The sequence below is a fragment of the Physeter macrocephalus genome, chromosome 11 (genome assembly GCF_002837175.3).
Source record: "Physeter macrocephalus isolate SW-GA chromosome 11, ASM283717v5, whole genome shotgun sequence".
Lineage (NCBI taxonomy): Eukaryota > Metazoa > Chordata > Mammalia > Artiodactyla > Physeteridae > Physeter > Physeter macrocephalus.
Genome location: NC_041224.1, coordinates 25,687,635 through 25,703,430, shown reverse-complemented (window position 1 = coordinate 25,703,430; position 15,796 = coordinate 25,687,635). Strand labels below are relative to the sequence as shown.

At 36.9% G+C, this 15,796-nt stretch overlaps 1 protein-coding gene across 3 annotated transcripts in view; it reads right to left on the bottom strand.

Annotated features, from left to right (window-relative positions):
- UPF2 (UPF2 regulator of nonsense mediated mRNA decay) overlaps positions 1-15,796 on the bottom strand; it is a 95,630-nt gene that overhangs the window by 15,396 nt on the left and 64,438 nt on the right. For all 3 annotated transcript variants that reach the window (XM_007129288.3, XM_055087832.1, XM_007129291.4), the window contains exons 15-18: positions 15,315-15,498; positions 9,931-10,070; positions 4,056-4,160; positions 3,649-3,747 (exon numbers count right to left, since the gene is read on the bottom strand). In XM_007129288.3, the coding sequence (XP_007129350.1) occupies positions 3,649-3,747; positions 4,056-4,160; positions 9,931-10,070; positions 15,315-15,498 (528 nt within the window). The remainder of the gene's footprint in view (positions 1-3,648; positions 3,748-4,055; positions 4,161-9,930; positions 10,071-15,314; positions 15,499-15,796) is intronic.

Below are 15,796 nucleotides of genomic sequence, written 5' to 3'. Positions count from 1 at the left end.
GGCCCAGCCGCTCCGCGGCATGTGGGATCTTCCCGGACCGGGGCACGAACCCATGTCCCCTACATCGGCAGGCGGATTCTCAACCACTGCGCCACCAGGGAAGCCCCCAGTTTGCTTATCTTTTGATTGTCAGTGAGCTTTAGCATGATTTTGCATATTCTTTCCAACAACAACAAAATGAGTCAGTCATCTTTTCTCATTAGTTTGTATGATCTCTTTGGTATAGTAGAGATATTGACTCGTGTTGTGTCGGCTATAGACTTTTACCCCCCCGCCCCGGTTTGTTATTTGCTAAAGGTTTTTATGGCATTCTGTGCTGGAACATAATGCAACAAATGGTTGATTAGAGACTACACCACTCACTCCCCTTTCACCTTAAGCAAGTTTTTTTGTCTTTCCAAGCTTATTTCTTTAAGTGAAACATGGGAATATGAACAGCATCCAACAGCACTGTATGAAGAATAAATGTAAAGTCTTAATACAGTGCTCAACAGTCTTCACAATTATTAAGATTTTTTGAGAGATTTGCAATTAATTCTGGTGTGGAAATAAAACAGAAATCCAGCTTTATTTTTATTGACCATTTGTTGAATACACCATTTTCCCTCAACTGATCTGAAATGTTAACTTCATCATGATTAAACTGCCATATTCTGAGGTCTATTCTGGACTCTTCTCCGATTAATCTATCTATTCCTGCAACAACCTATTACTGTATGTATATCTTGTATCTCGACTCACCCTTCATTTTCTACAAGTCTCCTAGCTATTCTGTTTGTTCTTACAGATGCTTTTAGGAATAATTTTGTTAAGTTCACTCTGCATTCATGTCTCTGTTCTTCTCTCCCCCCACCCCCACCCCATCCCCAAATGCCCCCCGTGAGACAGAATTAGGACTGCATGAAGTTTAAGGACCTGATTCATGAAGAGTCAATGTCTTCACGATACTGCATCTTCCTATGATTTTTAGCAAAAGGAAGACGTCTGTACAACTGTTCGTTTGGGGTATTTGATAATGATTTAAAATCAGTGCCTAACAGAGGATGAAGTTTTCTCCAGTACATAAACACAAATGCAAAAATGTGAATTCAAAGTTTCCTCCTCTCTGATCACATCCTCCCATCCTTCCAGATCACTTCTTCAAGAGTGCTCAATAAGCAACGATCACTGGACCACATCAAAAGCTCCCATTCCTGACTTCCTCAGCTTTTCTACCTTATTTCTAAATGTTGGGCTCCTCAGGGCTCAACCCTGAACCTGCTCCTCTTCTGTCTCCACACTCTACATCTGGGTGAGTCAGTTATTGCCATGGCTTTAAATATGCTCTAACAACCGCTCCGTTTGTGTTTCTCTTCTGATCTCCAGACATTTCCACTGACACCTCACAGGCTCCTCAAACTTAACAAGTGGGACTCAGGCTCACTCTCCCGTTTCCTGTCAGAGACCAGCCAGTGGCCCAAAAGCTAAAAGACTTGAGTGTCGTCTTTGACTCCCCACACACCGCTATCTAGTAGCGGGCCCCCACACCACTATCTAATCAAGCACCAAATAAATCCAGTTCATTCTACCTCCTAAACAGCTTTCAAATCCAGACTTCTGTCCATGTGCCCTGCCACTCCCCTAGACAGATGACCATCATCTCTCACCTGGGTTACCACCACAGCCTTCTAACCACCCCCCTGGTTAGTCTCCCTGCTTTTAGTCCTATCCCAGTCTGAACCAGCTCCTTAAAGGACCGGGCCACTCCCAATTACCTGTTCTCATTCTGTGACCCACCCACAGACTATGTTCTATTAATACTGGCCTTTTTTAAGTTTTTCAAACACAAGTTCTTTTCTGCTTCAGGACCTCTGACACACTGTTTTCACGTTACCCTAATTTTTCACCCAGATGACTCCTCTGTACTTGTCTTGTCTAAAAGTCATGCTCTCAGAGATGCCTTCTCTGATCATCTTATCTAAAGAAGGCCCTTCCTTTTTTTTTTTTTTTTTTTTTGCGGTACGCGGGCCTCTCACTGTTGTGGCCTCTCCCCCCGTGGAGCACAGGCTCCGGACGTGCAGGCTCAGCGGCCACGGCTCACGGGCCCAGCCGCTCCGTGGCCTGTGGGATCCTCCCGGACCGGGGCACGAACCCGTGCCCTCTGCATCAGCAGGCGGACCCTCAACCACTGCGCCACCAGGGAACCCCGGCCCTTCCTTTACTCTCCACCTAAGCGTTCTTTTAGTTCCTTAGCACTTATAATTTGAAATTACATATTTGTGGTTAAATATCTACCTCCCCCATAAAAGTACATTCTCTGAGAGCAGGAACCAGGTCTGTATTTATTTACTACTTTATACTAAGCCTGAACAGTGCTAGTCACACAGTAGGCCCAATAAATACTTGCTAGACAAATGAATGAATGAGTAAATCACTACTGACTCATGTAAGACAGGAAAAACTTCTTTAAGGAGTAAACTATTTATTACCTCGTCAAAGGGATTATAATGATTATGTTTTATTTGATGATGTGTGCTCCTAAATGACATGAATATAAGGTTTGTTTCATAAAGTAAGAGTTTTCTAGATGTATGAAGAAATTTTAATATATGTAGGAAGAAGCAAATTGGCCTGTACCGCTAATTTATACATTATCATAGCTTCTGACCTTACCAGCATCAATGAAAGTAAAATCCAGTATTTCTTCTCTAAAGGATTATTCCATCGGCATCTACTCCATAACATCCTCTATCTTAAAAATAACCTTCCTCGGGCTTCCCTGGTGGCGCAGTGGTTGAGAGTCTGCCTGCCGATGCAGGGGACACGGGTTCGTGCCCCGGTCCGGGAAGATTCCACAGTGAGAGGCCCGTGTACCGCAAAAAAAAAAAAAAAAAAAAAAAAAAAAAAAACCTTCCTCTTTTAACTCTGACCTTCTCTAGCTACATTCTCATTTCTCTTCCCTTTCTAGAAAACGTCTCAAGTCAGCTCTACCTGTATCCAGTATTTTCACTTCCTCCTTTTCCATTTCCCACTGAGCCCACACTCCATGGGGTTTTCACCTACCACTCCAACAAAAGCCCTCTTCTCAAGTCACCAAAGGTTAAAACAATAGCTATATATAGGGCTGAAGTAAACAGTCCATGGGATTTTCCCTCTAACTACAGAAAAACATTAATTACCTAAATCACTGGGAAGATGGAGCTTTTTATAAAATCTAGTATCTTAATATCATGAATACATTAAACAATTAACACTTCTTTAAATATCAAATGACCAATTTCCTCTAGATATTTATATACAAGTTATTCAAATTATAAATCAAACTTAAGAATTTACTAAATTAAATTTCCCCAAATATTTATCTTCTGCAGTTTGACTCCTAAACAAACTGCAAGTGAAGGGTTTCAGAAATAGAGATATGACTTCAGAGAGAAAAGGCGGAGGGTGATAAAATGAAGTCACTCTGTTCCAAGCCTTATTACATTTTTTCCATTCTATTTTCAAAGAAATGTGGCAAATCAGGATGTGGGATGCCAGAAGTACTGGCAGCTTCAAACTGTCTAACTTGGAAAAAGCTGCTGCAGAGGTAAATGTTTAGGGAGGAAACACAATCAAATGTGCTGCAGTATTTTGTATTGAATACTTTGGATTAGAGCCAACAGTTAATACCTGAAGATTTTCTAGCATCATTTTATCCAGAGCTTGAATGAAGTCCTCATCTTCTACACAAGGCACATGTTTGAGTCCACCTCCTTTAATCATTACCTCCTTATAAAAACAGAATAGAAACAAGAATTCAGACCAGAAATTCTAACTGTAATGTTTTGTATGGCAGAACCTTTTGTATTGATAACTTTTTCAACATAACTCAAGGAATGAGTGAGCAATATAACATTATTATATATTCAAAGAACTTGTTAATAAAGAAAAGTATTTAGATAGGAAAACAAATTAAAAATGAATTTCCAAAGGAACATTATTTCAATTATCACAAAAACTAAAACTTCAGTGGCTAAAACTGAAATACTATGAAAATAACACACAATTTCCAAAAGCGAATTTTCAGCCATACGTACAGTATTTTCTTCGTCAGTTTCATTCTCCTTATTTGAATCCGTGAGGTAATCTGTATTCTCTTCCTCTTCTTCCTCCCCTTCATCGTCATCATTATCAGAACCTTCCTGAAATTGTTTAACATTTGTAGAAGATTAAAACATTTTGAAAAACATTACTACTTCTACATGCCTTAAAAAGATGTTAAAATTTCTGTATAATTGTTTATTATTCTCCGGTTTCAGCCTTTTATGCAGTCTGCCTAGAATGGAAGGGCGAAGTCAGCTGGCAACATGTACTACATACCAGTAGCTGAAAACCCATTTCACATTTTCCACTGATCTAGTAATATAATACAAAGATCCTTTGTAGAAACTCTTCCTTGAATTCCACAAGGAACAAGTTTCCTGAACCTTTTGTTATTTTCCTCCTCCCTAACTTGAGACTGATTTTCTCATAGTAGTTCTTTAATACCCATCTAACTCTGCAATGAAAACTGACAATTCAAATTTAACATCATTACCATTTGAAAGCAATGACACTACATTTTATAAAGCACCTCACTGTATAAAGCACCTCAGTTTAGAAAGTGCTCTCACAGCATTTTGTTTGCTCTACCTAATTCTGAAGAAGGATGGATAAGCTTTATGGTCCTCATTTTTACATGTGAAAAAACTAAGGCTCAGAAAAGTTAAGTGACTTGCCCAAGGACACGTGCTTTATCAAGCAGAGGAGACAGACATTCTGACTCCCCTTGCTGGTGGCTTTCCAGCACTACATTCTCTCCATCCTCTCCTGTCAGTACCCCCAGCATCCTCTTCTCTCAGCCAAAATTCCTTTTCAAACGGAAGATTGGGCAGAACTCCAGTGAATTTTCAAAGAGGCACAAAAAAACCAAAACTATAACCATAACCAAAACCAAAAAAAATCAACCACACGGGCAGCATTCCATCTGAGTATCCTTCCAACACAATTCACTCCCACTCTGTTCCATAAAAGTTTTTTTTCACTGCCGTGGCCTCTCCCGCTGCAGAGCACAGGCTCCGGATGCGCAGGCTCAGCGGCCATGGCTCACGGGCCCAGCCGCTCCGCGGCATGTGGGATCTTCCCAGACCGGGGCACAAACCCGTGTCCCCTGCATCGGCAGGCAGACTCTCAACCACTGCGCCACCAGGGAAGCCCATAAAAGTTTTTTTTAAGAAAGACTACACTAAACCCAGCTGCTTCTCATTGTGCCAAGAGAAATAAAGTGAATGAGAAATAATTCCTAAGAGAAAACAAATGATTTAAATTTGTTATAACACTTCTAGTATACACAGCAATTGATTTTAAAAATCCAAACAGTGCATTATTATTTACTATAGAGACATTTGAAAACTTTTAGAATTTCTGAAGTGGAAATAGTTGAGGAAAATACAGAAAGGCATTAACTTTTTTTTCAAATGCATTAACCTTTTTTGACATAATTCTATAATTCAAATTTAAATTTGCAATAGAAATGCTCTTAAATTGGCCCTTGGAAAAAATTAACCATTTCTTAACACTTGAAAGATGCTTCCTATTCAAAAACTAAGCTAAAAACGCATTAACTCTTTTCTTTCACCATTTTTTATATTGCTCAGGCAAAATAAAACGGATTAACTTCTGAAATTAAAACGCTGAACAAGGATCTCCCTGTCCTAATCCCATGGTCATGATAACCTGTGAGGTGAGGAAGTCAACAGACCACATGAGCTGGTAAGGAAAGCAGGTGGTCAGCACAGCAGAATTCAAACTGTCCAAGTTCTAATGCTGGCTTGCTAGGACCTGGGGCAAATTATTAACGTATCTGTGCCTTATTTATCACCTAACTCATAGGGTGCCAAGAGAAATGGTAATATGAACACAGTGACCATGCTCAATAAATATCATTGCTATTACAATAATAAGTCTTGTACTTTCTCTAAAATGCTGCAGAAAATTAGAATTTTAGCAGAAGAACATTTACTTCATCTCTAAAGTTACTTTTAATTTACCCATCTGATACTGAGAAGAAAATATTCTGGTTGTTATGTGCTAAGAATAACTTCAAAAGGCCATATGGAGCTTGGAAGAGTTGTGGACCAAGATGGAAAAGAAGAGTACAACTTTTCTGAAGAGCTCCACTCCAGCCCTGTTATTTCTCAGTCGAGGCAAATATTTATAGAATATCCTACATTGTTCTTACTACTTTATAATCGACCTATCTTCTCTCTTTAAAAATGTTCTCCTCCCTACGTTTGGAGGGTACTGGTGGGAAAGGATGGAGAGCAAACAATTCCAACTCCATTTCCTTAAAGTAAACCAACCATTCCTTTCAATTCTCCTCCCAGACGAGGCTCAAGAATCATCCTATTGAACATTTTGTTTTTCCACTTAGCAAACACACATATATTATGTATAATATCCACTTTGCAACCGGAAAAGAAATAGTTAAAAATGATACAATTTAAAAAATTATAAAGTTCACTTTTGAAAAGGAGAAAATGTGTTTAGAGGAGAAAATATAATACATTACAACTATTCAAATGAGAAATTTATAGGAAAATGAGTCACTCTTTAATGTCACATTTACTGAGGATGTTTAATTTATTAGATTCTTTACCTAATTAGTGCGGTAGCAAAATCCAAAGACAGTCATAAGATTAGTCTAAATATACAAAATGGAAATACTCTCTCATTTCCTTTTGTTGTTATAAAGTACTTAATAAGTCAATTTAAATTACATAATTAAATGTTTCTACGACAAACTCGTTTTTTAAAAAAGCAATATAGGGACTTCCCTGGTGGCACAGTGGTTAAGACTCTGCCTGCCAGTGCAGGGACACGGGTTCGAGCCCCGGTCCGGGAAGATCCCACGTGCCACAGAGCAACTAAGCCCATGTGCTACAACTACTGAGCCCGTGTGCCACAACTACTGAAGCCCACGCTCCGCAACAAGAGAAGCCACTGTAATGAGAAGCCCACACACCGCAACAAAGAGTAGCCCCCACTCGCCACAACTAGAGAAAGCCCGCGTGCAGCAACGAAGACGCAACAAGGCCAAGAATTAATTATTTTTCCTTTTTTTAAAAAAAGCAATATAGCAATGTCCATCTCTTACATAGAAATCAATTATAGAAACATATTCCAGTTCTAAATTTTTATCAATTTATTTATATCTACTTTAGGGGAGTGGTCAGGTTGGAAAGAGAAAGTGCTGGCAATACTGTATTGTATATTTGAAATTTGCTAAGAGTAAATCTTAAAAGTTCTCATCACACACACAAAAAAAACATTTGTAACTATGTGAGGTGATGGATGTTAACTAAACTTGTTATGGTAATCATTTCTCTCTCTCTCTCTCTCTCTCTCTCTATATATATATATAAAATCATTATATTATATGTACACCTTAAACTAATACAATGTTATATCAATTATATCTCAATAAAACTGGGGGAAAAAAGTGGTAGCAAAATAACAACACAAAGGTGCATTTCTACTGCCTATAAATGCTAACCAATTATAAAAATCACACATTATTATTTATGCTGCCTTTTACACAATAATTCATTTTTAACTAACAGCAAAGCTATTTGCTATGTAGTCAAATCATACAAAATGTTCATTAATAGCTACAGAACTTCAGGGCTAAAAAAAAAAAGACTTAGGGATTTCTACTTCTAACTGTAGAAAATCTTAATTACCTTAAATTATTGGTCTTTTTAAAAATTAATTAATTAATTAATATTTATTTTTGGCTGTGTTGGGTCTTTGTTGCTGCGTGTGGGCTTTCACTAGTTGCAGTGAGCGTTGTGGTGCACAGGCTTCTCATTGCAGTGGCGTCTCTTGTTGCAGAGCACGGGCTCTAGGCATATGGGCTTCAGTAGTTGTGGCACACGGGCTCAGCAGTTCTGGCTCGCGGGCTCTAGAGCACAGGCTCAGTAGTTGGGGCACATGGGCTTAGCTGCTCCTTGGCATGTGGGATCTTCCCGGACCAGGGCTCAGTCCCCTGCACTGGCAGGCGGATTCTTAACCACTGCGCCATTAGGGAAGTCCCTATGGGTCATTTTTCTTTCGTGCTAAATGAAGCTTTTTAAAAATCCAGTTTATGAATCTCTCTTATGAATGCCTTAAATAATTTACGTTCCTTTATACATTAAACAACCCATATCCTCTAAACATTTGTATTCTATTTACTCAAGTAAATCAAAACTTAAAAATTTAATAAATTCAATTTCCACAAAACATTTAAATATTGATTATAAATTTAAACTTTTTCAATATTTAATTAAAATCACATTTCTAAATTATCACACTCTCCTAAATGCTTTTAGCACCCAAGGGACACAAAGAAACCATACACATGATATCATAATTATAAGCTTACAAAGTGAAAAAGTGCTAATTCCATGGTTTAAATTTTATATTCATCAGTATTTTACTGTTATTCTTATTCATCCTGCTTTTCATTTTCTTAACTTTCTAATTTAAATATATACTAATGTAGACAGAATAGCATAAGGAACACTTACCCATTACACAACTGAACAATTATTAGCTAATGGTCAGTTATAGTTTCTTGTATATCCCTAACTCATTGCCCAGTCTACTTCCAGGTTATGAAGCAAACCCCAGATACTCTATTGTTTTCGGTGGAATTTTTAAAACTTAAGCAGCTTTAGAAGAAAAAAGGAACGAATTAAAACTAATAGGTTGAATCATATGTGAAAATGACATTTTGGTAGGTCCGAAATGGTAGAACAGTCATTTCATATGGTTTGGCCTAACAGAGTTGTAAAAACAAAAGGGCACGCTGATGATTATGGTACATGATTTTCAGATTTCCTATACTATCAGATCTGGGAAAAAGCAAAGTTATTAACATCTAGTCCATAATTTTTTCATAAAATCTACCGGTTAAAAAGTCCACACTCGGGCTTCCCTGGTGGCGCAGTGGTTGCGCGTCCGCCTGCCGATGCAGGGGAGCCGGGATCGCGCCCGGGTCCGGGAGGATCCCGCGTGCCGCGGAGCGGCTGGGCCCATGAGCCGTGGCCGCTGAGCCTGCGCGTCCGGAGCCTGTGCTCCGCAACGGGAGAGGCCACAGCAGAGCGAGGCCCGCATACCACAAAAAAAAAAAAAAAAGTCCGCACTCAAAAGTGAGATTAAGGGTACTTCCTGGTGACCCAGTGGTTAAGACTCTGTGCTCCCACCGCAGGGGGCACAGGTTCAATCCCTGGTTGGGGAACTTAGATCTCACATGCCGCACAGTGTGGTCAAAAAAACAAAAGTGAGATTAAGATGCATAGCAGAAGGGGACGCGGGTTCGTGCCCCGGTCGGGGAAGATCCCACATGCCGCGGAGCGGCTGGGCCCGTGAGCCATGGCCGCTGCGCCTGCGCGTCTGGGGCCTGTGCTCCGCAACGGGAGAGGCCGCAACGGCCTAAACCCATACAAAGTACAACACCAAGAGTCAACTGTAATGTAAATGATGGACTTAGGGTGATTACGATGTGTTGCTATAGGTTCATCAGTTGTAACAAATGTACCACTTTGGTGGGGGATGTTGATAATGGGGGAAGGTTGTGTGAGTAGGTACAAGCAGGTGACATATGGGAAATCTCTGTATCTTCCCCTTAATTTTGCTGTGAACCTCAAACTGCTCTAAAAAAATGGTCTTAATAATAGTAATTTTAAAAAATCCTATGATCAGTATTTTCTTACTTGTAAAAAAAAAAACCTCTTAATCCAGCAACTTTATAATAGACATACTACTAGTTACATGTACTCTAATAAAACTAAAGAGATCTTATTTTATACATTAAAGAAAATCTTGGCTCATATAATCAAAATACTCTTTTACAAATGTACCTATTTTGCTATAAATAAAAGTCATCACCTCTTCCTCTGGCTCATTCACTTCACTTTCATTTCCAGATTGTTCCTCTGTTTCAGCTCCTCCTTCTTCTTCTTCTTCATCCTCTTCAAGATTTTCTCCTTCTGTCATAGAATCTTTTGAGTCTTTGTCATTTACTAGGCCTTGAAGTGAGGAGAAAGTAGAAAAAGACAGAAAAAAAAAAGATAAAGGCAAGTTTTCGACAGTGAGTATTGCACCACTTAAAGTATGTATTAAGATAATTCAACAGCCATGCTCTCAATAAAATAAGAACAGAATTTAAAACTATTTTGAGAACCATTTTAAAAACTTAATTAGATCTTTATTTCAACAAAGGAGCACTGATACATTTCTTAACCACTAGCCAAAAAATATTTTTTTTTCCCCTTTCTCAGAGCTTCAAACTGTTTATATCAGTCTCAGATGAACAAAGGCAAACAGTAGCAGCACATAAGGTGCAGCTTCAGCCACATACAATGCAACCTTGGTCACACTTTTTATAAAATGATATTTCAAGAATCTCTAAAAACTCAAGGATATAATAAAATTATATCGCTTTAATGGAGAAGTCACATTTGACTATCAATTTGAATGTCTGCAAATTAAGACTGAGGGAAGGAGGCAAAGCTATATGGTGACACATCTAACAGCTGTGCCACCAAAGAGCTTGGTTTTTTCTTCAGTAACAGCGTGTTCCTCCAAAGGGAATTCCCTGGCTTGAATCTCTTTCCTCCTCATGTTCATCCACATTTTGCTGCCTAGTCAATTCTTCTTTATTATCACTTGAATTCCAAACTACTCTCTACTTTCAAGATGCACATACCATGGTCTCATCTGATCCGACTTTTCCCCACGCTCCCTAGTCCTAATCAAGCCTTTTCCTGTAGTTGGGGTAGACTCTTCTGTGTCACGAAGTACACTACCTTGCGTTCGTGATCATCAAATTGCTTCTCCATAGAGAATATCGTTCAATATGCACTTTCAAATCCTATACATTGTTCAAATTCAGTCTAAGTTTCACTTCCTGCATAAACTCACTAAGTACTACTTTTCCTCCTACTTACTCTAAAGCACTTGGAGAATTGATCACAGCACTTTACATTTAAAGATACACCATGTAAAGGTTTTTCTAATGATTTCAATACATGTTACATCAGATTATAAGATCCTGAGAACAAAAACTTTTTTAATATATTCAAAACTCATTAGAGGCCACATATTGATAAATACACAGTAGGTGTTTAGTAAATACTTGTTTATTCACAGAATCTTAGACAATTAGAGCAGACAGAAACTTTAGTGATGATGTGATTTAACCCTTTCATTTTATGAGGTATACTGAAGCCCAGAAAGTTTGAATAACTAACACAACCAACAAAAACAAAAAATTACTCCAGTGTCTTAAGTCTAACCAATTAAGAACTGACGAAAACACAGATGTACAGAGTGATGAAAGTAGGTACATTCAAGTTTGGAAATTTAAAAAAAAAAATTGAGAAAAGATGGATAAAACTCAGAGATATCTGTTTTAAAAGAAAAATAATACTGAGGGAAAAAATTGCTATCTCAGATTGAGATACCATTAACTTGCTATTTTATTTATTTATTTATTTGGAATTTCAGAAGCAATATATTGGGCTTTTATGTTATCAAAGGCAAAAAATTAAAAGTCAGGACTATATAAATCTAAGCACTCTCAATAAAAATATCACAGTGCTGATAAACTCACATGGCCTAATATACCATTATACCTTTTTTATAGCCACTTTAAAATATGTGTCACGGGAAGAACTCTAATGGATAAGTAGCTTTGTTCTGACAGCCGTACATCTAATTTGTAAGGAAAATACTACTATTTCTAACACATTTTCATTTGCATTGCAAGTTAGTTTCAAAAGCAGTTTACAAATATATTTTGCATTTGCTAAGCTGTATAATAAACTGTTCAGTTGCTGACCTCTAGGACACTGTCAATCTAAAATAAACAATGCAGATAAAAATGTACAAAGGACATACGGTTAATAAAATGTAAAATCTAGACAGTAAAATATTTAAAATGTGGGTCAGAATTAAGTGTACTTGGGGACTAAAATCAAATACTGTTCTCTTGAATTTCAGCTGCTTGGTGCGTCAGTTTTCCTGCTCATAACAGACAGAGTAATAATTGTAATACTCCCTTTCAGATGGTTTTCATTTGTATTTCTCTGCTCACTAGACATGCTGAGCATTTTCCCCACATACTTAATATGTCAGAAAGAGCACAGTCTTTGAATTCTGGCTCGATTGTTAACCTAGTATTTTGATTTGGGCTTTACGTAACTCACTTGTCAAATATGAACATTACCTTCCACTTTAATTTTGGCAAACTGGAAGTACTCAATAAAAATACCAACTCTTCCCTGCCCTCCCTCATTTGATTATGTTATGTTCATCTATCTATTGTGTATCAATTTGCCTGTGCTCTTCATGTAAGTGATAATAACCTGGCACAGAAACTATTTTCACTTCAATCTTAGTTATTTCTTTCATCGTACAAAAGTTTTAAACACCCAAATCTGCCAACATATGTGTGCTTCCTTGCATCATTTTAAAATTTAGGAAAATTACCACCTCTCCAAATATCTGATGATCAGATCTATTTTTAACTTTTAAAAAATTAATATTTAACTCCTCAATCCATCTGGAGTTTGATGACATAAGATGTGGCTCTATATCAATTTTCCCCCCAAATGCTCACCTGTTGTTCTTATCCTATTTTTAAGATTCCTATTTCATCATACACTAAATTGTTTTGTATTTAATTGGGGCAACTTCTGGGCTTTTATTTTATTCTACTGATTTTATTTTTAATTTATGAAATACACTCTTCTGTTTTATAAGTAATTTATTCATATGACTTTTCTTTTTTCACTTTTATTCTTCTCATTTCTGTTCCTTTTATAATATAATATTATAATATAATCTAGAACTTCCAAACCAGAATTAAATTACATTGCCTATTACCATTTTGGTTTTGTTCTTAAAGTGTGTCTTACTAGAGAATGGACTTGAGGATATGGGGAGGGGGAAGGGTAAGCTGTGACAAAGTGAGAGAGTGGCATGGACATATATACACTACCAAACGGAAAATAGATAGCTAGTGGGAAGCAGCTGCATAGCACAGGGAGATCAGCTCGGTGCTTTGTGACCACCTAGTGGGGTGGGATAGGGAAGGTGGGAGGGAGGGAGATGCAAGAGGGAAGAGATATGGGAACATATGTATATGTATAACTGATTCACTTTGTTATAAAGCAGAAACTAACACAACATTGTAAAGCAATTATACTCCAATAAAGATGTTTAAAAAAAAAAAGTGTGTCTTAGAGCCAATAATAATTCTCTCTATCCTGAGAAAACCAAGATACACACAAAAGTAACATAATAATGTTATTTATAGGGGTGCAAAATTAGAAATAACGTGTCAAACAACAGAATTAACACATTCATACAAAGGAAAATAGCCAGTTTTGTAAAAAATTAAGTATTTAGAAAAGTATTTCATGTCAGGAAGAAATTTCATAATATATTAGGTAGAAAAAAAATCCAGTTATAAAACTGCAAACACGTGAAGAAATTTTTTTTAAATAGAAGAACATATATCAAAATGTTAACACATGATTCTCCGTGCATATGAAATATCAGTGATTTCTGTCTTCTTGGCATTTTTCAAAATTTCTGCCATGAACACTTCATTACTTTTAATAATATTAAAATGGTTTTAAAAATATAAGAAAATGCTAACTATTAAGTTAGCATTGGGTAGCTATAGGATTGAAATGATAATGAATTTGCAAGTGCTTGAAAACAAAAAACTACCAAAAGCAAGATGCTATATTATCTTACAGTTTATCAACAAGAAACAGATTTAATATAGATTTATTCATGTATATCTTCTCTATGATATTTAGACTAAAACAGAAGGAAAATGGGACGACTTGGGAGCATATTGATTCTAGTTGTCACCACCCTTAGAGTTGCATTGGCAAATGGTGACCTATTATTTTCCTTTCCATATTCTAAACAAGGACAGACTCCTCAAAAGAAGCCCGAAGTCCTTTAATTTAACTCTTTGCTCGATAAAGGATAAAGCATACTGCTCTCTTTACTGCTACCAAACTGGGTATCCAACTAGTACTTCCTCATGCCCACCATACAGAGAGCCATTCATAAACGTCTTTGGGAAACAAGGCTAAGACTATTTCAAAGCATATAAAGTAAATGAAATAAGTACATAGATAAATAAACTACTTGAAACGATCATTTTATACAATTAGAAATCTGAAAAGGAAAGAAAGTAGATAACTTGGGACAAAGTTCAAAGAACAAAAAGAATCACATATGCCTTTATGGGTTGAGAATTAGGAAAAGTGAATAGTTGCATAATCAGTAGCACCTTTCAAATAATGCTCAAATAGATAAGAGCAATCGAATTCTCCAAAAGAGGATTTACCTTGGAGAAAGAAACCCTATTAATATGCTGGATGTAATGTGAAAAAATAGTTTTAGAGGAAAAGATCACCAATGCCTTTGCCATGAAAAGTGGTTTTTCAGATATGCAACATAGTAAATTTATACAATTAGTATAACTGGTCAAGGTAAAGGTCCCCTAATAAATAATCTCCTAATAAAATACTAGCTTCATAGGCTGAAACCATATGTCACTTTGAAATGACTACAATACAACATGCTAAGAACTATCAGCAAGCAAACCAGACTGTTAAGGCCCCACCCTGTTCCAGTTATTTCCACTGGCAAGGCTGGTCGGCTCCTACAGTCCTTTAGGGGAGCCATTCAAATGCTACCTCTTCTTCCAGAACAATCTCAGAAGGATACTGAGAAAGTAAAGCGACCAATCCTCTTGTAGCACGTTTCTCACATGTTCTCTAGTCTTTAGAAACAGAGACAACTCCCCCAGTGACTAGGTTCTAAAATTTGGTGGGATAGCTTCAAACTTCTAACTGGCACTCCCCTTATATAGTGTCAAGCCTGAACTGTCTTAGGAAATAGTGTTATTGAAAATATATACTGTATATGAGATGCTTTAATCAAAAGTAGGTTTTAAATTAGCAACCAAAATTCTAAAATTAAGAGAGACGGACAGGATTATATTTTTTCCATCACTATCATTTGCTTCAAGTTTTACATGACTGTTTTCCTCCAATTTGGGATTATTTAATGAAATCAAGAAGTAAGTCACCCAGGTCTTACCTAACACTGTTATGTAACACTCAACATCGAAAAACAGAAAGTATACAAAAGTAAACGCTAACTGAAAACATTATAAAGCAAATTCTAGAAACGATCTGCCAAATACCATCTTTATTTTCTCTCTGTAATTAATTGCTTACCTAGTTTTATTAAGAATTCTCGTTCCAAGTCGTGTACCTGCCTGATGGATTCTTCCAGAGAATTACAGAGTTTGATCTTTGGTCTTAGCAGTTCTAGTGTGTCACTGATCATGTAATCTATGTCAATAGGAAATGGATGGTCTTTTGTCCAAACCTCCAAACTTTTCTTCCACCAAACATAACGCTGATAACAAATGAAAAATAAATTTAGCTATAAGAAATTAATAACAAAATATTTAAAATAATCTGTATCGTGACATCACCTAGTTATAACAACTAAGCTAAAGAGTTGTACAAGACACCTACCATTTTTATTAATGGTCAACAGCAGTGATCCTAGCACATTTATTTCCCTCCATCTAGATAGTTCCTAAGCCATCTGGTGACTTTAATTTAAATATATATATATATATATATATATATATATATATATATATATATATATTTTTTTTTTTTTTTTTTTTTTTTTTTTTTTTTGCAGT